The 22,072-nt window shown below is 39.7% G+C and overlaps 1 protein-coding gene across 1 annotated transcript in view; it reads left to right on the forward strand.

Annotated features, from left to right (window-relative positions):
* The first annotated feature begins 34 nt into the window (after positions 1–34).
* The window catches only part of LOC126485137 (protein mono-ADP-ribosyltransferase PARP16), a 42,851-nt gene continuing 20,813 nt past the window's right edge, over positions 35–22,072 (forward strand). The window contains exons 1-2 of the mRNA XM_050108788.1: positions 35–1,214; positions 11,116–11,265. Coding sequence (XP_049964745.1) covers positions 936–1,214; positions 11,116–11,265 — 429 coding nt within the window. The 5' untranslated portion in view covers positions 35–935. The remainder of the gene's footprint in view (positions 1,215–11,115; positions 11,266–22,072) is intronic.

Here is a 22,072-nt window from a genome sequence, read left to right on the forward strand (position 1 = left end):
ACGATCAAATGCGCCATCTTTGGTCATAACCAAGAGCAAGGGTTTGTTTTGACAGGTTAGAATGTATAAGGTTAGGGACGTGTTATAGTAGGAGGCTCGAAATCGGGGCAAATAATACCATGCAGAACCGCAGTCAGACGAAAGTTGTTTTTATGGATGTTAGCAAAACACAAAAGTCCAGCCCGCGCATCGCAGTTATTACTTTTCAGTCAATTCATTTTCCTGTTCCTCCTCACGAGTTGAAACCAGTAAGGATTTCCCTGTTCCTTCCATTGTATATCTTACTTTACCTCATATTTCATATAAGACAGGGAAGCAAGCGTTCTCACCTTTCCTTTGCATTATAGCAAGAAAAGTCCGTCTGTGTTCTACGTAGCATATTAGTGTTCGTTTAAATCTAGCCTACAATCACACTAAGTGAACCAGCTGCTTTCATTGACATCTCCTCCGTTGTATCAGTATGAATCAAGCGTTTGTTCCAAGTAGGCAGGTTCGACAGAGATGATAATCTGGTAATAAACAGTTTTAATGTCAAAACATTAAAACTGTCATCGATACAAGTCATTGTTGCTGTGGGATATACTAAACAGATTAGTACGAAAATTGGCATAATTTAAAATTTTAACTTCATGCATTGGACGGAATATGGATACTAAAAATGTATAATCTACTTAGGCCACTGATATATGGTTCGGATATGCAAAGAATTTGTAGAACAGATTCTCTTTGGCAGTATTGCAGCGATACAATGTTGGCATTTTGAAATCTTCGTTGGATGTTTATTATCAAAATCGATAGTGAGGTCATCAAATTGTGTTTGGGTGCATAAAAATCCTGTTGCAATGTGAAAGTTTGCCTTACTATACATAACAAGCCATACCGAGTTAACAAAATTGCCCAATAGAAGTTTCATTTATCGAAACTAGTAATTTCTCATGGAGAAGAGCGAGGCTGAACATGTCCCCGCAGAATCAGCGTTAGATATTCCTCCTGCTGAAGTGCCGAAAGACGATGCTCCAGAGTCTGAAAACGATGCTACAGTTGCGGATAAGAAACTGGCTAGTCTTAGACTCTTATTGGAAAAAGATTTATTAGCAGCGGACGTGAAATGGAGTTTATTTGTGGCTGCTTGTCAACATTACAGGCATGACACTTGTCTCAAACCTTTCCCTCCGAAGTTCCTTAAAGAAGACAGTAAAGACATTGATTCATTGGTACGTATTTATTTTTGTGTGTAATGTTAAGGTTGCTCAAGAACATACTCATTAGGAAGTAGTACATTGTTGAAGATTATTTCAAACTCTTAATAAACCATAAAGCAGTTTAAATACGAAATAAGTAGAATGTATGAGGAAATAGAATGTGTGTGGTAAATGCCACTGACAGGAAGCGAATCGTATTGAATTGTTGAGTCATTCTGAGAGCTTTCCCGGATAATTTATATATTTTGCAATTTATGCCCGCACGTATGAAGAAAGGCTATTGGTTTAGTGGGTTTAAAACTGCTTTGTAATTTAATCAAAATACATTAGTTCAATGTACTGCTGCATGCTGAAAAGAGTGTTGTAGAATGTCTTGTTTAGCGACTACATTGTAAAAAGAAAAGTTGTAGTAGTGCATAATGTGGGTTTTTACATGATTGTAAGACAGCTGTCTGCAATTATCTAATTTAAGACCTTATCAGCTACTCTGTATGCTGCTTCTGCATGTTTGAACCTGAGACCTGCAGTTATATTCTTGAAATAAGTACATCCCATATAGATAGGCTACATATGCCTAGAAGAAGAATAGAAGGGCCCATTAACAATTTTAGTAGACTTTTTTGATTCCCTTCTTGTCCCCAAGCAATTCTTAGTTCAGTTCTATGCATGTGAATGATCACCTTATAATGCAATGCTTCTGCTTGGTGGAAGGGACTGTGAATTTTTATTATGTTCTCAGTTCCTTTATTGACTGCCATCAAGAGGCTAGGATGGGGAGGCCATATGCAAATAAACATGATTTATTTGCATGTTCATTTGTGGATTGGTAGTAGCCTACTTTGGACCAATCTACAAATTGTGAAACAAACTTTGTCTGATCTTTGATGTCTCAGATTCTGAATTTTTTTTGTACATTTGTATTGGTAGTTGTTTGCAGAAAAAATCAAAACTAAAAATCTTTTGGACCTTTCATTTTTGAGTTATTAATTTTTAAAGCTTACATAATTTTGTATTTTGTTGGTTGTTAAAACATTAAAATCACAATTTCTCAAAAGCTATTTGACTTGCAAAACTAAAACTTACACCACATTATTTAGTTTCATACAAGCTTTAAAAGTATTTGCTACTTGATGATATTCATAATAGTGCACAATTTTCCCAAATCAGGCTTTTGTTAATTTTTGGAAATTTCAAAATCAGATTTATTTATTGAAAAAGGTACATTAGTTGTATATTTTTGTTCACGTGTGTGACAAATATCATATTGATATTCCCATGGTAACATCCACCATATGATCAAAAATATCCAGACACCTGTCTGAAAATGGCTCACAAGTTCGTGGTGCCCTCCATCGGTAATGCTGGAATTCAATGTGGCGTTGGTCCACCCTTAGCCTTGATGACAGCTTTCACACTCGCAGACATACATTCAATCAGGTGCTGGAAGGTTTCTTGGGGAATGGCAGCCCTTTCTTCACAGAGTGCTGCACTGAGTATAGGTTTCGATGTCGGTTGGTGAACCTGGCACAAAGTTGGCATTCCAAAACATCCCAAAGGTGTTCTGTAGCATTTAGGTCAGGGCTCTGTGCAGGTCAGCCCATTACAGGGATGTTATTGTTGTGTAACCAATCTGCCACAGGCTGTGCATTGTGAACAGGTGTTCGATCATGTTGAAAGCTGCAATCATCATCCCCGAATTGTTCTTCAACAGTGAGAACCAAGAAGGTGCTTAAAACATCAATGTAGGCCTGTGCTATGATAGTGCTATGCAAAACAACAAGGAGTGCAAGCCTCCTCCATGAAAAATATGACAACATCATAACACCACCGCATCCGAATTTTACTGTTGGCACTACACACGCTGGCAGATGACGTGCACCAGACATTCGCCATACCCAGACCCTGCCATTGAGTTGCCACATTTTGTACTGTGATTTGTCACTCCACACGTTTTTCCACTGTTCATTTGTCCAATGTTTATGCTCCTTACACCAAGCGAGGTGTTGTTTTTGCATTTACCGGCGCTCAACCAAGAAATCCAAGTTTATTCACCTCCCATCTAACTGTCATAGTAATTGCAGTGGATCCTGATGCAGTTTGGAATTCCTGTGTGATGGTCTGGATAGACGTCTGCTTAACACACATTACGACCTTCTTCAACTGTCAGTGGTCTCTGTCAGCCAACAGAAGACTTTGGCCTGTCCGCTTTTGTGCTGTACGTGTCCCTTCATGTTTCCACATCGTAAACAGTGGACCTAGGGATGTTCACGAGTGTGGAAATCTCATGTACAGACGTAGGACACGAGTGACACCTAATGACCTGACCACTTTTCGAAGTCCATGAGTTCCGCGGAGTCCCCATTCTGCACTCTCAATGATGTATAATGACTACTGAGGACACTGAAATGGAGTACCTGGCAGTAGGTGGCAGCACAATGCGCCTAATATGGAAAACGTGTTTTTGGCGGTGTCCAGATACTTTTGATCACATAGCGTATATTCATATAAATTTCATTTTACTGCTAAACGCAGAAACTGGTACATAGTCTGTTGGACTTCCTTCTAAGTTGTCATGCAAACCTTAAAGTTCGAAACACAGAAGGCTGTCAAATCATTGATTTTTATGTAGTGACTATTGGTTTTTTTGCATCATTATAATTAAACACACATATTGAAATTCAGATTTGGCTTTTTCACATTAAAATGAAAATATTTTTTCACTATTACAACACATGCTCAAAAAAGACTGAATAATTCACTTAATTATACCTCAATTTTAAAAATACATTCATGTTAATCAGTATTATTTTTAATTAAACAGTGGTGTAGCTGTTATATGTAACAGTGTGTTATTTGAATGCCTTCCAGTGATAAACTTTTCACTCATCTGCAACTTGAGATGGTCATCCAGGAACAATATTTTTAAAGTTGAATTATGTATCGCTGTTTTCTTTCAAATAAGACAACCTAGTTCTCCTGAGCAGTGATGATAAATTACTGATGTAACAACATGTCTTTTTCCAATATAATCTGGGAGACTTTTTGCAGTTCTTTATTTAATAGGTTTGTTCTTCCATTGACAGTTGTGGGATTTAATTTACAAAGTGTGAATTTTTTTTGGTACAGTCAAATTATCTGGTCATCTTTGTTAGGAAAAAGACAGTGCTGATCCGCAAGGATGCGTAAATAAAAGGTTTACTTCTCCTTTTTCATCTCATGATGAAGTGATATACTGTGTGTTGTCATAGGCACAAGCAATAAGCCCTGTAATCTGTTCAGAAGCGTGACACTGCACCTGGATGTATTTGAATTTTATAGCATCAAAATCCTTAAAATCAGAAACAATTTTTGCTTAACCTTTGGCTTTTCTCATAGGAATAAATGCATAATCCTTCTCTCTGTGACTGCTGTGGCTTTATAAAATCTTTTTGCCAGTCTCCTTTTTTATATTGCATGCACATCATTTGTCACATAGAAAAAGTGACTGATAACATACGTGCTTTATCCATTCAAACAATTTGGCGAAAGGTAATATTGAGTCATGCTATGCTTTCACATCTGATTAATACATGTGTGAAGAAAACCACCTAGTTAGGTGCATTTATTATGCCACTTGTTTAACTGTATATGAACATCTTCATGTGACAAAATGGCAAAAATGTGCCAGTGACACAATTTAAGGTGCTTGATTGTCTAATAAAAAGTAGAATGTACATGTTGGAATATGACAAGAACAGTTACTGTCAGTGGAAATGAATGTTTTTGTACATATTGGTAATACATATATTTTCTGTTGTTCTATAAATATGAACAGTTACATAAATCAAGTTATGTAAAGTGAAAAAGGTGTACTATCCATTAGATTATTTGTGTTAATTGTTATTAAGCATGGTTTAGTAAAATTTTAAAATGATGAACCTAAGAGTGGTTAATTAATACTCTCTAATTTCCTTGTAATTGTAGTTTTTATGAACCAGCTGTAAACCTTGTGCAGCTGAGGTACAGGTGGCAATTGTAGTGAAATAGAATTTCAGTCTGTTCCCTTTGGAACACTATCATAAAATTTGTCATACATATTAACAAATAAACACAGTTTTAATCTGCCAGGAAGTTTCATATCAGCGCACACTCTGCTGTAGAGTGACAATTTCATTCTAGAAACATCCCCCAGGCTGTGGCTAAGCCATGTCTCCGCAATATCCTTTCTTTCAGGAATGCTTGTTCTGCAAGGTTCGCAGAAGAGCTTCTGTAAAGTTTGGAAGGTAGGAGACGCGGTACTGGCGGAATTAAAGCTGTGATGAAGGGACGTGAGTCGTGCTTGGGTAGCTCAGTCGGTAGAGCACTTGCCCGTGGAAGGCAAAGGTCCCGAGTTCGAGTCTCGGTCCGGCACACAGTTTTAATCTGCCAGGAAGTTTCATATCAGCGCACACTCCGCTGTAGAGTGAAAATTTCATTCTGTATTAACAAATAATGTATGACTAATGTACTGTTTTTTAAATTAAAAAAAAACTTTTGGTTTGGGAAAATTTAGCATTAAAATGGAGTTGGCCAAGTAGCACATATTTTTAAAGCATATAATAAAGTGAACAAAATAATATAAATGTTGAGTCTGTATGTCAAATAGTTCTTGAGATATGGCCATTTTTATGGTTAAAAATGTGCTAAAAATCAGACAATTTCAGAAAATTTAAAAATGAGTATGGTACATCAGAAATGAAATTGGCCAACAAAATCATTAATTCTGAATTTTATCTCATTCTAATAGATAGAATAAAATGAAATAACTGAAATTCTGAATCATAAAGGTTCAAATTTTATTTTTTTATTGGTGGATTTCACATGTATTGACCAGTGTAACATATGTCATTATTTTGGGAAATCACCTTCTGTTATTTGACACATTGGCATAACAGGTCAAGGAAACTAGGTTCTGATCTGCTCGAGATTTCAATGCTGTCCTCGATATTTCCTTGCATCTAGAAACATTATTAGTTTTGCTGTGATCGGCCTTGTGATCTTCCTCTTGTGCGTTTTCTGATTGATTTTATATGATGTATTGGGGTCTGTGACACCAAGTGAGCCAAAGCTTACTTGGCCATAGAATGATTCTGTATGTAATTCAGGGAAAACTGCTGCAGAGAACATTGGACAGAATGAAAGGAATGTGCCACGAGGAAACTTTTCAACTTGGGGGACTCATTTCTGCCGTAAGCCTGTTAAGGAAACTTGCAAAGTGCTATACACCTTTATTTAAGTGCAATGGCTTGCACACAGATTGTGAAGTAACTCTGCAAATTGTTTGGAACGTTCTTTTCTAGAATAAGAAAATTCATCATGAATCTACAGAATTGCTACAAAATGTGATATTGTAGGATATAGAAAAATGAATGTGTGCTAAATAAACCAGAAAACAAGAAAGCACCCAGCACCTTTGAAAATTGTTGCCTCCCAGCCTAAATAATATAATGCATACACATTTGTGTTCAGTCAACAGATTTTATAAGTTCTGCAGGAATAGTATGCAGCATTCTTTCTCATGTATAGCAGTATTAACATCATAATAATTGGAATTGTTTGAGATTTTTATTTTTGCTCTTAGTCATATTTAAGGAATGTTAAGTAATTTAGGAAATTGTGTCTTATATGGTCAGACAGTGGTTTGACCATGCTTCTCCTATACTTAACATCTGCAATAAATCTCTTTCTTAATGATACTCACATTTTTAGGGTCATTAGTTTGTTATGGGCAACATAAGATTGCGGTACTGTCTGTCAGCTTTGACCCATAATGTCAAGATGGTGAATGCCCCTATTTCAGGCATATACCAGGTGGTTGTAATTAAAGTGCAGCTACTCACTGAGGTCCAGAATGGGCTGTGTAATTGTTGTATGGCAGTGAAACTTGGTAGATGGGCTAATGCATTAATGCAGAACCGATTTATACTGGCCCCAAGGTGCAAATACGGATCTGTATAGCATCTCGTTGACGTCTCTGATGCTCATATTGAACAAAATTATGTTAGTGGCGATTGAAAATAAAATGAACATTATGTATTTCTCACCTTTTTGATCTTTTCTGCCCATATTCTGTTCCTAACCGATTCCAGGTGGAAATATTTCTATACGTCTACCTTTCAGTATCAGTGCCAGCCTTGCACCTGGTGGCTAAAATTAGAGCTAATGAAAAGGAAAGTTGCTACTCACCATGTAGTGGAGATGCTGATTCGCAGATAGTTGCAAAAACAGGACTGTCACAAATACAGGTTTCAGCCAGTAAGGCCTTCGTCAAGTCACAATACTCCTCAGACGCATGTAGTTTCTACGCTAGTTCACATGTACCTGGACAGCTGCAACACTCTCCAGTTTTTTCAGTAATCCATGTATACACTGTAGACTGCTTTCCACTAGAGTTTTGATATCATGAGTAGCAGTTACTGTTTCTTCTTGTGACAGCAAGGTCTCATTGCAAATAAGGCACATCTCTTCCATATCCACAATGCAAAATAATTGACCAGTTACTCAGAAACATGAAAGATGCAAAAGGAGCATCATTTATTTTAGATACTGTATACACCTGCATTTAAAGTATACATAGCAACACACCAACACAAATAAATTTTAAGTTTATTCATAGTTTTTCAACTTAGAAATCAAAAGCGATAAAATATTGTGGACATTTTAAAGGTCCTTGTATGCACAGATTTGTTAGTTCAATAATAAAGGCAACAAATAGGAAAATCCCGAGTGGTAGTCTCAGTATCAGGTTCCAGTTAAACAACAAAGTCCCCAAACTCATTGCTGTGAAAGCAGCCTTTCAACACAAATTTCATTAACACCCTTTTGCCTGTTGTTTAAGATATTCATATGCCTTCTTGAGGAATACTGCAGTGATGAACTAAACATGTCTTTCCCTATCACTGGAGACTATTCATATATAATAGAAACTCTTAACATAAGATCTAAAAATATCTGCTTGAGAAAATGTAGGAAAATTCTACTACAAAATCAGTCTGGCTAGTGAATAACCACACCTTACAGTAAATAAATTCAGATAACTCTGTTATTATTAATGATAGTGAAAATGTGTTGGTATTGGTTTACAGCTCTAAGAATGTGTTACATAGTTAATGAAATAACACTGTCATTATGTTGCATAACTACCTAGTTATTAATAGACAAACTTCGAAAACGGTTGAAAAACTGATTTTTTTAAATTTATTTTATTTTTTATTTATTTATTTATTTATTTTTTTGTCAATATAACTCAGAAGAAATTTTAGATATATGTTAGATATTGCTACATAGACATTTTTCAACTATTTCTCTATAATTTGGTGCAAAAACTACCTTTTTGTGTTTATTATATGGGAGTTTATAGCTGTTTAAAAATTACTATAGAAATTCTTGTGGCAACCATACTGATGACGTTTTAACCCCAATTCCACAGCCTGAAGCTTCGGTGACTTTTAATATGTTAGCTAAAACATCAAACTGAAGCTATTTCAAAAGGTTTCATCTCTCCCCTATTTTTTTCATACTCAGGCTCTTTTTTTGCATATAGTTACTGGCCTATCAAATAATAGTTCAGATATTTAGTAAAGCCTTAAGGGGGGATGTTGATGAAATTGACCAAATCTGTCAATTTTCAATTTATTTTTTATTTGTTAATACAACTCGTGAACAATAAGTTCCCAAAGTTTCAATGTTGAAATCGCATCTGAAGTGCCTGAAAATTAATTAAAAGTGTGATGCGGCCTCCATGCCACGCGCACATTTTGAAGCAGCACTTCAATACCAGCTCAGTGACCTGTGTATTACTTTCAACCAAACATGTACGGCATACATCTAGAAGACCGTGATACACGTACTCTTTGGTTTTATAGATCATCTTTGGCTGATCCTGCACTTTTCAAAAAGTGTGTTCGTGGCAAAACCCAAAATCCAAATGAGTCTCTAAGTTCACTCATATGGAAACGATGCCCTAAAAACACATTTGCATCTGCTGCAGTTGTCAGAATTGCAACTTATGATGCAGTTATTGTATTTAATGATGGGAATGTCAGGAGGATGAAGGTATTAGAAAGAATGGGCTTCAAGATAGGAAATTTTACTCAAGACATCCTGAGAAAAATAGATTTACAGCACGTCTCTGCAGCTGAAAAGTCAGTTGAAGACCTGGTAAAGGAAAGAAGACAGACAACAAGAATCCTGAAGAGAAGCCTTGAAGGGAAAGATGACCCAGAGTACAAATGTGGTGCCTTCTGAAGAAGTGACATAAGGGAAAAAGTTTGGTTGAACTTTAAATTGCTTTTCCAGAAAAGTTTATTTTTTAAAAGTTTATGTACCTTTTCCTCAGCTTCTATTAATGCTAGAATTATGAAATTTTGTACACACATTTCTGTAAACCTAATAAATGTCTCAAGAGCAAATTTTGAAATTCTGATTGCAATCTGAGATGGGGCAAAGTGCTTGAAATTTTGCATGAATTTAAAATTGTACTTGTGGAATTATAATTAAAAAAATATGAAAATTCTACAAGTGTACCTATTCCAAAAAACTCATGAGAGAAGCTTACAACGTATAAAGAGATGAAACAGAGAAATTTTTGTAGAAATCTCTTGAATACTTTCTGAGAAAAAGGAACATAAATTATTTTTTGAAAATAAAACTTCATTTAAAAAATAGATGAATATGTATATAATCAAAGGATTTTATATGTAAATGTGTTACTTTCCTGTAAAGTGTGGTACAAAATTTCATTGAAACATCTCCAAAACTGTGGATTTGGTGCATTTTTGAAATAGTGTGTTTTTTCATCAACGTCCTCCGCTTATAAAACATCAATCACTTTTATACATGAGACCTGTCTTAATAAATATACACAAAACTGATTAATAATTTTATGGCTGCTAATGAGCTTGGCTGTGTTGCAGCCTCAGACAAAATAGCGGTGACAGCCACTGCCACCACAACAAAGACACACAGCTGAATACATAATGCCAGGATTGCAGTTCAACAGGTGTACTGAGGTGAGGGGTTGTGTCATGTGGGGTGGGTGATGCAGTTATAAGAAGTTATGGTCCTGTTGAGGTTCTGTGTTACTTGTGTAAGGTACTTTATTAATCCCTATTGCTCAATTTGAACCAAACTGTCATTTAAAATTTTAAAAGTGTACTTGTGTGTATGATTGTACGTGTTCTACTAAATTGTGTATGAAGTCGAAAATAAAGAGAATATACCAAGGTATGTTTGAAACACATCATCGATACAGTTGAATACAAATTACAAAAATGGTTCAAATGGCTCTGAGCACTATGGGACTTAACATGGGAGGTCATCAGTCCCCTAGAACTTAGAACTACTTAAACCTAACTAACCTAAGGACATCACACACATCCATGCCCGAGGCAGGATTCGAACCTGCGACCGTAGCGGTCTCGCGGTTCCAGACCGTAGTGGTCTCGCGGTTCCAGACTGTAGCGCCTAGAACCGTTCGGCCACACTGGCCGGCAATACAAATTACACTACAAAACAAATACCCAGTAACTATGCTCACACATAGAACCAACTGAAATATGTAACACAAATATGTAATCTTGCACTCATGTGGTTCTAGTCTGTTTAAGGCTGTGAACTCAAGCATTAGGGAAATAAGTGAATTTATATAAAGTATAAATTTCAACTGGTTTTTATTTGTTTTGTGCTTCAAAGTGAAATTGTATGAACACATCACTAGTGTGACCAGACACCGACTGTTCTTCAGGCATTAGTGTAGGTATATAGAATCATCTGTAACGTTTACTTATTTAATTTTTTTTAAAAAAATGTGCTGATGCTGTCATATCATAAATTCTGTTATGAAACATTACTTTTCTTCAAAACATAAAGTAACTAACAAGAAACCTTTTTTCAGAGAGATGTTGTTGATCGTACGCCATCACTGAAATTGCTGTCTCAGATCCTAAAAGATCCTGACGTTCACCAGTTAGATCCAAATATTGTTGATCTTCTCCACTGGGTTCTCAAAGGGACACAACAACTTAAACGTATACCAAAAAAACAGGTTTGTTTAGTTTACTTTTACCATAGTGGTTTGTAATTGTATCACTAACAAAGTGTCATATTGCTTGCGTGTTTATCCTTGAATTGAATATTTATGCGACTGATTCATAATAAGTGATTTCATTTATTTCATTGAGGAATATTTGTTTATCTGTTAGCGATGAAAGGGAGCAAAGTAAAACTATTCCTCTCAAGACATTATCATTCTAATTTCTTTCTTCTGGCTTGTATTTGTTGTCAAATTCGCTGTCTTGTGTATTCTGTCTCTTTTCCCCTTTTTCTCCTGTTCCCTTATTCTGTGATTTAAGTCCACAATCTGTCAGCCACTTCCCTGTAACCATACAATATAGCAATTAAAAGAGTTATTCAAAGTGTTCTAGGCACTGTGGCAAATGAAGTCAAAATTGGTGTAATGTTGTCATTGAAAGAAAATATCATTCATTCCACATCCTCATGTCTACACATGTTAATGGATCCAAGTGCCAGTGACTTGTAAGAAAACATAGTGTTAGTATGGCAGACTGGGCTAGCTACTGCACATTTCACTGCTCCAGGATCCGTTCGGATTCATATGTCGTGCTACAACACCTAAATGTGGAGGCACAGGTTTTCTCCTATGCCACCTCAAAAAGATATGGGGTGAAGGCTACTGTCCAGATCCATGGCAGGAGGCAATTCTGAATCCAGGGAAGTACAGTTTATCTCTAATTAGTTGTAGGGGTGCTGTGCTTGCTACCTGTATAGGAAAGACCTTTGAGCAAATGTTAAACCAACAGCTAGTGAGGATTCTTGAAACCAGGAGGTTAAGCAGCCAATCTTGGTTTCGGAAATACCAGTCCACGCTAGATGACCTATTCCACATGGAAGAAGTGATGCAACAGTCATTCCTAGGCAAACGGCAGTTTATTGGTATCGTCTTCAATCTGGAGAAAGCATAATGTTGCCCATCAGCTTCATAAGTGGGACTTCTGTGGGTGTCTCTCCACATTGCTGTGATCCTTCATTGCTGAATGGTACTTTGGTATCGAGTTGGTGCTATGCACTCCAACCAATTCCCTCTGCAGAATGGTGTTCCTCAGTGCAGTCTTCAGAGCATCATCCTTTTTGTTGTAGCAGTCAGTAGTACCTCTTCCACAAGGAACCCAGTCAAAAATTCCTTATTTGTGGATGATTTTGTGGCATTCTGTTCTTTCTCCCGTCTCATAAATACTATATGGCAACTATAGCTGAACCCTAGCAGGGTGGAGGATTAGGCGAATACTATTGGTTTTAATTCTCTACGGAGAAAAAAAAACTGTTTGTGGTTTAACATTATTATGAAAAGGATAGTTGCTACTCACCATATAGCGGAGATGCTGAGTCGCATATAGGCACAACTAAGAAACTGTCAGCAAGGAAGCTTCTGTGCTATATGGTGAGTACCAACTACCCTTTTCATAATATTTTCATTATTTCCTCCTGGAGTTTTCTTTGTGTTTATTTTAATTGTTCACATCAGTCTTTTGTGTTATCAGAAATTCAGATGAGGGCACCATCTTGGATTTTAAGACTGCAGTGTTATTCTTGAGCATTATTGTTAGTCAGAGAATAACATGGCTGCCACATTTCAATGATGTGAAATGTCTGAAGGCACTAAACATCGTAAAATGTCATTGTGGTAAGAATCGAGTGGGAAGGAGGGCAGATCAGTCCAGTCTGATCACATTGTATAGCACCTTTTTCTGCATGTGATGTGACTTTGGCAGCATAGTGTATGTATCAGATAGCTATTCTTTAAATAGTAAGTTGGATGCTGTCTCCATGAAGACATTAGACTTGCCCCTGGGGCCTACCAAACCAGTCCTATTCGTAGCCTCTGTGCAGAGGCTGGTGAGCCACCTCTTACCATTTAGCAAGAACTCCACATGGTGTGACATACAAAGTGAGGTCCATTTCCAAACATCTTGTTATTGGTATTGGGACTAAAACTTCGTACAGTGGAGATCTGACATTCTCTCTATACGAAGGAATATCTCAAGTGACTTGGTGTCACAGACATACCATCTTTTAAAATGGGTGGAGTAAGTACCACCCCTGGATACTTGACAGGCCTACAGCTTAGACAGTTCAAAATAAAACAAGATTAACACTCTGCTTATAGTTTTAATATGGGTTTTTAAGGGTATAGGATTGGGTGTAAGGAATGAAAGAGGAAGCTGCGTGGTAGAATTTTGTACGGAGCATAAGCATAAGTTAATTATCACTGACACTTTGTGTAAGAATCATGAAAGGAGGTTGTATATGTGGAAGAGGCCTGGAGACAACGGAAGGTTTCAGATAGATTATATAATGGTAAGACAGAGACGAACCAGGTTTTAAAATGTAAGACATTTCCTGGGGCAGATGTGGACTCTTACTACAATTTATTGTTTATGAACAATTTATTGTTTACCAACTGTAGATTAAAGCTGAAGAAATTGCAAAAAGGTAAAAATTTAAGAAGATGGGACCTGGATAAACTGAAAGAACCAGAGGTTGTTGATAGTTTTAGAAGGAGCATTAGGGAAGAGTTGACAAGAACAGGGGATAAGAATACAGTAGAAGAAGAATGTGTATCTTTAAGAGATGAAATAGTGACGGCAGCAGAGGTTCAAATAGGTAGAAAGATGAGGCCTAATAGAAATCCTTGGAGAACACACCAGATATTGAATGTAATTGATGAAAGGAGAAAATATAAAAATCCAGTAATTGAAGCAAGTGAAAAGGAAAACCAATGTCTCAAAAATTAGATCAACAGGAAGTGTAAAATGGCTAAGCAGGAATGGCTAGAGGACAAATAACACTAGGGATAAGACCATTGCACAACTAATTTGCACAACTAAAATCTTTTTTTATGTGTGTGTTCTCCTTCTGCCGCTTTATCTATTCAACTACATTATAATAAAATGTGTGCCATAGTTACTGGAATCCATCATTTACCAATTTTCAAGATCTCAAGTGAACACTTCTGGTGAAAATGCCCTTAAGTGGGCCAAATTTCTTGGCACCTACACCATGACAATGATAACAAGGTACACCTACATAATTATGCAACATCTGGACAAAATGAACAATTAGTCATGTCATACTCTCCAGGAGCCAGGATGTTGCTTTGCACAGCATGCCAGTTTTTGCTTCTTTTTCCATTTCTCTCCCAGCCAGTCTAAAATGAAGTATGTTACAGTAAATGATTCAAAAAATTACAGCAGAGATGCTGAGTCCCAGATAAGAACAACACAAAGCCCGTCAAAAAGTGTGCTTTCGGTCAACTAGGCCTTAGTCGAAAATACACATGCATGTGTGCGCACTCACTCACACACTGTCTGTCTCTCTCTCTCTCTCTCTCTCTCTCTCTCTCTCTCTCTCTCTCTCTCACACACACACACACACACACACACACACACACACACACACACACACACACACACACCATAATCTCTGGCTGCTGAAGTCAGACTGCGAGCAGCAGCACATGGTGGGAGTGGCGACCAGGTGGTTGGTTGGTTGGTAAGAGGGGGGAAGGGACCAAACTACGAGCTCAGCGATCCCTTGTTCCTAATAAAACAATGCCAAAAGTGAGAATAAAATAAACAAGACATATAACACAAAAACGGAAAGAAAGAAAAGACCACAAGAACGAAGGAAGACAACGAACACTGAAAGGAACAAAAGAGGACAAGAGAACAACAGAGAGATGCAAGAAACAGTTAGAAGAGAGTAAAACAAGGAAGCAGATTACAGTGGCTGGCCAACCACGAAAATAAAAAGGAAAAGTCAGCCACCCTGCAACACATTAAAACCTTACCCTAAAAGCACTAGGATGAAGGACACAGAGGGACAAAGAACAGGTGCTAAAACTCAGATCGAATGATAAAACCCACCCTCACAGATGATACGTAAAACCAAATCAGCCAATGAGGCGTTGTCTGCTAAAATCAATGATAATGAGTCCGGCAACCGAAGATGAAGTTGTAGGGCAGCCAAAGAAGGACATAGCAGAAGAATATTGGGCCACTGTCAACTGGGTGCCACGCCAACACTGAGGCGTGTCTTTACGGCGCAGTACCACATTTCAAATGCTTCTATTCTAGATTGTCTAAACTGTTAATCGTCCACATTTCACGTCCATACATGCCAACACTCCAAACAAATACTTCAAGGAAAGAATTCCTGATGGTTAGATCCATACTCAATGTTAACAAATTTCTCTTCTTCAGAAACACTTTCCTTGCCATCACCAGTCTACATTTTAAATCCTCTCTATTTCAACCATCATCAGTTATTTTGCTGCCCAAATAGCACAACTCCTCTACTACTTTAAGTGCCTCACTTCCTAATCTAATTCCCTCAGCATCACTTAATATAATTTGACTACATTCTGTGATCCTTGTTTTGCTTTTTTCATGTTCATCTTATATCTTCCTTTCAAGATCCTCTCCATTCCATTCAACTGCTCTTCCAGGTCCTTTGCCATCTCTGACAGAATTACAATATCAGCAGCAAATCTCAAGGTTTTTATTTCTTCTCCCTGGATTTTAATTCTTGTTCCAAATTTTTCTTTAGTTTCTTTTACTTATTGTTCAATGTACAGACTGAACATCAGGGATAGCATATAACTCTGTCTCACTGCCTTCTCCACTGCTGCTTCCCTTTCATGCCCCTTGACTCCTATTACTGCCATCTGGTTTGTGTACAAATTGTAAATAGCCTTTCACTCCCTGTATTTTACCCCTGCCACCTCCAGAATTTGAAAGAGAGTATTCCAGTCTACATTGTCAAAACCTTTCTCTACATCTACAAATGCTAAAAATGTAGGTTTGCTTTTCCTTAATCTATTTTCTAAGATAAGTCGTAGGGTCAGTATTGCCTCGTGTGTTCCAGCATTTCTATGGAATCCAAACTGACCTTCCCCGAGGTTGGCGTCTACCAGTTTTTCCATTCGTCTGTAAAAAATTCATGTTAGTATTTTGCACCTGTGACTCACCCAACTGATAGTTTGGTAATTTACAGACCTGTCAACACCTGCTTTCTTTGGGATTGGAATTATTATATTCTTCTTGCAGTCTGAGGGTATTTCGCCTGTCTCATACATCTTGTTCATCAGATGGTAGAGCTTTGTCATGGCTGGTTCTCCCGAAGCTGTCAGTAGTTCCAATGGAATGTTGTCTACTCCCGGGCCCTTGTTTCGACTTCAGTCTTTCAGTGGTCTGTCAAATTCTTCACGCAGTATCATATCTCCCAATTCACCTTCATCTACATCCTCTTCCACTTCCACGATATTGCCCTCAAGTACATCGCCCTTTTATTGACCCTCTATATACTACTTCCACCTTTCTGCTTTCCCCTCTTTGGTTAGGTCTGATTTTCCAGCTGATTTGATATTCATAGAGGTGGTTTTCTTTTCTCCAAAGGTCTCTCTAATTTTCCAATAGGCAATGGTCTTGCAATTTTCCGACCAGTGTTCGGTTTATACTGCGGAGCTTTACGCTGTTCTCCAGCTGTCCAATACATCCGTCGCCATCAGCAGATACAGTATGTTATCTGTTCAGATTCTCTCAGCTCTCTCCTCAGTCTCCAAGCTCTCTACCCTGTCCACCCTCTGATCCACCGGATTCAGGACTGCCTCCACTTGCTCCACGTGGGGGGCGTCTCTGTGGCGTTCCTCTGGATCCCAGGACATGTTGGTATCTGTGGAAATGAGGCGGCCGATATAGCGGCCAAGGCTGCAGTCTCTCTTCTTCAGCCAGCTATTCGCATGATTCCCTTCGCCGATCTACGGGGTGTTTTATGTCGTCATGTTGCTCTTTTATGACACGCACATTGGTCGACACTTCCCAATAATAAATTGCGGGACGTGAAAGCTCTTCCCTGTGCTTGGACCTCTTGCTCCCGAATGTATCGTTGGGAGGAGGTAATTTTAACTAGACTCTGGATGGGTCACTGTCTTTTTAGCCATCGACATCTTTTAAGTGGTGATCCTCCCCCACTCTGTCCCTACTGCTCTCAGCTGTGGACGGTAAGACACCTTTTACTTGAGTGCCCCTATTTTACTCCGTTACGCGTCCGTCTACAGCTGTCGGCTGATATATCTTCCATTTTAGCAGATGACACGCGCTCAGCCGATCGCCTTCTCGAGTTTATTAGTGCCAGTGAGTTGACGTCAGTCATTTGAAGCTCTTTTTGGGGACAACAACCCCTTTCTATAGTGGTTTTTTAAGCTTTCCTTCTATTTTTAGTTTCTCCAATTTTTTAAGTTTCGTTCCCATTTCTGCCTTTTCCTAAGTCATAGACTGGGCGCTAATGACCGTAGCAGTTTTGCGCCCTAAAACCATTAAAAAAAATAAATAAATAAATAAATAAAATAAAAAAAAAATCTTTGCTGAGACCATTTGTTGGCAAATGTTCACATCATATGTGGAACTCTGCTGATTTTATCAATAGACTGAGGGCTGTCCATTTAAGTAGTTCGATCTTATAGTGAGTTCTGATGTAGTTTCCCTTTCCACAAAAGTACCTCTTGCGGATTCCGTGACGCTAATTGGTCAACAGTTTGAATCGGACATCACTGCTTTGTTTCGACATGCTCTTTCCTCCTCGGTCTCCTCTGGTGGCTAAGCTTTTTATGGAGGATTTTGAGGAAAGAGCACTTGAATCAGCAGTTTGTAAGCCAACCTCTTTTTGAGATATGTCAATGATACTTTCATAGTGTGGCCCCATGGAGAAGAATAGTTAATGGAATTTTTTCATCGTCTTAACTCCATCCATGAGAATATTTGATGTACTCTGGAACTAGAGAAAAATGGTTTCCTTCCATTCCTGGATGTTTTGGTTAAACGGAAGAGTGACGGCTCAGTGGGACATTCTGTTTATCGTAAGCCCACACACACTGATTTGTACTTGCATTCTTCAAGTTGCCATCACCCATCCCAAACCATGAGTGTACTTCAAACCCTTGTTCACAGAGCACATACAGTGTCAGATGCAGAGAATTTGCCCAAGGAACTTGAACATTTGAGGACGGTGTTCAGAGACAATGGATACTCGACCTGGCAAATTAACAGGGCCTTCTCAACTAGAGCCAGGAACCGGGAAGTGGATAAAGAGGAGAACGCACTAACCAAGTCCCTAGCTTTTCTTCCCTTCATTGGAAATATCTCCTTCAAAATAGCGTGGATTCTTAATAATTTTCATGTGAAAGTGGTTTTTCGTCCACCTTCTACGATTTCGGATTTGCTGGGATCGATGAAGGATGATTTGTTACTGCAGAAGGTGGGAATTTACAAAATTCTGTGTCAATGTGGTATGGCCTATATAGGACAGACAACGCGTACAGTGGAAGAGCGTTGTACGGATCATCAACGTTGCACTTGCCTACTGCCACCCAGTAAGTCTGCAATTGCACAACATTGTATTTCCAACCGACATTCAATGGAGTACGATAAAACTTCGATTTTGGCCTCAGCAAAAACTTTTTGAGACCCATTATCAAAGAATCCGTTGAAATATACATCGCGGGAAATCTAATGAACCATGACAGTGGTTACCAATTGAATAACACGTGGAATCCTGTCTCTCCGAAATTTGCTAGAGGCGAAGATGCCAGAAGACATCGATAGCTGCAGCCAGCGACAATACTGAAGGCAGCTGAGTGTTGCAGTTTCACCAGTGAGGGCGCTGTCGCTGGGCAATGTGGTCCTTCAGTCTCTGCGACTTCAGTGCATGCGTGGCAATACGGTCAGCACACTATATAAGACAGAGCGGACAATGTCTTCGTCAGTCCTCATTCGGCTCACCTGAAGATGGCTGGCAGTTGTCCAGCCGAAATATCATGCAATGAAGTTTACGGCGACCAGCTGCAAGCCCAAAATCTCTTTGAACTGTTGATTCACCGGGAAAATTTTAAATTTTACAGGTCATGGAATGACAGGGTACAGAACAGGTACAGACTAGAGATGATTACAGATAGACAGGTACACACAATTGACTATTACTAACTTGTTGACATTTACAGACTGGTGACAGGTACAGAGTGCCAGCTATAGCCCATGCACGTCAGTATAAAGAGCATTTGCACACCAGGGGATGCTGGCTTTCTGCTGCAGGTGACTTGGGTGCTGGACCATGATTGGTGACCTCTGGTGGGGATCTGGAGCAGCTGAACGGCACACTACTTAAACTGTGTGATGTGTACCACAGTAGTAGTGTACCACAGTGATGTGTACCACAGTATGTGTACCACATACCACAGTATGGTTACTACACCCCTCCTTCCTTGGGTGGGAAGAGTGACCAGATTCCCATTCCCTTACGATATGCTGATGGATGACACATCCATAGTGTCAGAAGCAGTTGTCCTGGACGTGTGAGCAGGGGTGGTAGTGCATGGAGTGTGGCCCTGCACCTTTCTCCCCTCTAGGAAAGTCCGGTGGATGACCCCAGCAACACTAGGCAAGAGTCATCCCTAGGTTTCATAAGATGGGGAGCTGTGGTGTCCAGTGGGAGGTTAGGCAGCACTGGCAGGAAGCAGCAGGCACCCATCCTCAAGCTGGAGGTGCCCATGTCAGTGTGGGAGGTGCCCGCTTTGGTACAGGAGGTGCCTGGATCAGTGTGGGAGGAGTCCACATAGGTGCTCGAGGTGCCTCTGTAGGGTAAGAGGTGGCCACTTAGGTGCAGATGGCACCTGCGGAGGAGCAGGAGGTGCATGTGGCAGTGTAGGAGGTGTCTGGGGTGGTGGCGGAGTTACCTGGAGGTACCCGCATCATTGCATAAATCATCTACATTGGGGTGAGAGGTGACTGTGTCTGTGCAGGAGGCCCTGCAGCTGGTGAGGGGGCAGCCGTGTCACTGCAGGAGGTGCCTGCAGCAGAATAGGTGCCCGTGTCATTGGAAGAGGCATTGAGATGCCTTACTGTGTTGTCTGCACGAGGGTGATTCACCGGCAGGAAGGTGGGCGGGCACAGCTGGGGCGATGTGCTGCCGTAGGGAACTGTGAGGGTATTGGATGTTGTGGTGGAAGCAAGAATCGTAAAAGAAAATGAGCCAAAAAATCACTGTACAAGGGAAGCCTTCGACCAAAAAAATGTATGACAGTGCCGCGAAAGTTGCATCTACTACAGTAGACAAACAGTAAATAAGATAAGGAAGAATGGAGGGCATCAAACAACCAACAAATGCCTGAAAAATGTTCAACAAAAGTGATAAGGATACTGTCACAAGGTACTGTTTGTGGTGCCAATTGTGGATTGTGGTGCCAATTGTGGATTGTGGGAGGCCACAACCAAGAATAGGAAAATATTATTTAGTGTAGCTTGTCAGACAGTGTTTGATGGGACCTGATAGGGAGCCCAGCCAAGCATGTGGTTGTGAGTTGAAGCGTGAAACAGCTGCTCCGGTGTCCACATGCAGCTCTCTCATATTTTACAAAGCAAGAGGGAAGTGTTCGTGGTGCTGTCTTCGTCATTGTTGACGGTGGAGTTGTCCATTGCAGCAAGGTTTCCTGGCTGGGTTTGCAGCAGTTTCCTCTTCACCTGGCAGGCTTGTTGTGCCGATCTGATGTGTTCCACGAAAAGCGACCATGCCATCCCTCACCGCTTTGATTAAAACGGCAGTCAAGGACGAATCCCAACAAGAAGGAATGCACTGACGAATGACTTTGTTGGGCGTGAGGTAGGGCATTGCATCCCTGAAACATGGTGAGATCATTGGATGTGATGGGGTTCGTGAAAGAAAAGGACACTGGGACTGATGCAGTGGAGTGTGTAACTTGGAAAAAGTCAGGGTGCCTGAGCAATGAGAAGAATACTGCAGGCACAGTATGACTACAGGGAAAAGCATAGCCAGTCTTGAAAAGGGGGCTAATGAATGAAGAGATGGAGACCTGGTCCTGAAAAGGAGGCCTCTGAACAGAACAACTAAGAGAGGAAGGCCGTATCCTGAAACGGTCTACTACAATGAAGAGAGGAAGGCCTGGTCCTGAAAAGGAAGCCAATGAACGTAACAGAGGAGCAGGAGCAGGTCATTCCTGAAAAGGAGGCCATAACAAAAACAAAATGCTACCAGTGTCCATGTCCATTACTCGAAAGACGACAGAGTGTTGGTGGAGCTGTAGGCAGAAGCTTGCCAAACCCGAAATGTGATGGAATTGGAGGCAGAGTCATGTGGCAGAGACTTTCCAATCTGTGGTAGAGACTTGCCAATTTGTAGAATTGTCGTCAGGTGGAGGAAGACTGTGATGGCGCACTGAAAAACAGTGGAATCTGTACTGTCAGTGTAGCCATGAAGTGGTCAAAGGCAGCCATATGTAGTTGCTTTTGTTGTAGAAGCACAGGAAAAAACAATCACCAAAGTTGTGCTCGCACAAGTTTCTAAGTGGAGCACAGGAAAGGACCAAAGCTTGACTTGCCGCCACTTGTGATGTGACTTCGGAACACAATGAAAAATGCAACTAGATGAAATCCACAGTTTATTAGGCCGTGGAGTGACAATTTAATGGTTATCAGGTCAACGAGTGACAGTGTACAGAACAGGTACAGGCAAGAGATGACTAAATACAGATACATAGAGGTGAGTGATGAATGCAGGCTTGTTGATACTTACAGACTGGTGACAGGTACAGACTGTCAGCCAGAGCTGGTGCACAGCAGTATAAAGTGCATTTGCCCACCTGGGGCCACTGGCTCTCGGCTGCAGGCAATTGAGACACTGGACCTGGAGCATCCAAATGGCACGCTACGTAAATTGTGTGATATGTGTCGCGTTAGTGGCAGCAAAGTGTAGTAACATGTGGATTG

The sequence above is a fragment of the Schistocerca serialis genome, chromosome 6 (genome assembly GCF_023864345.2).
Source record: "Schistocerca serialis cubense isolate TAMUIC-IGC-003099 chromosome 6, iqSchSeri2.2, whole genome shotgun sequence".
Lineage (NCBI taxonomy): Eukaryota > Metazoa > Arthropoda > Insecta > Orthoptera > Acrididae > Schistocerca > Schistocerca serialis.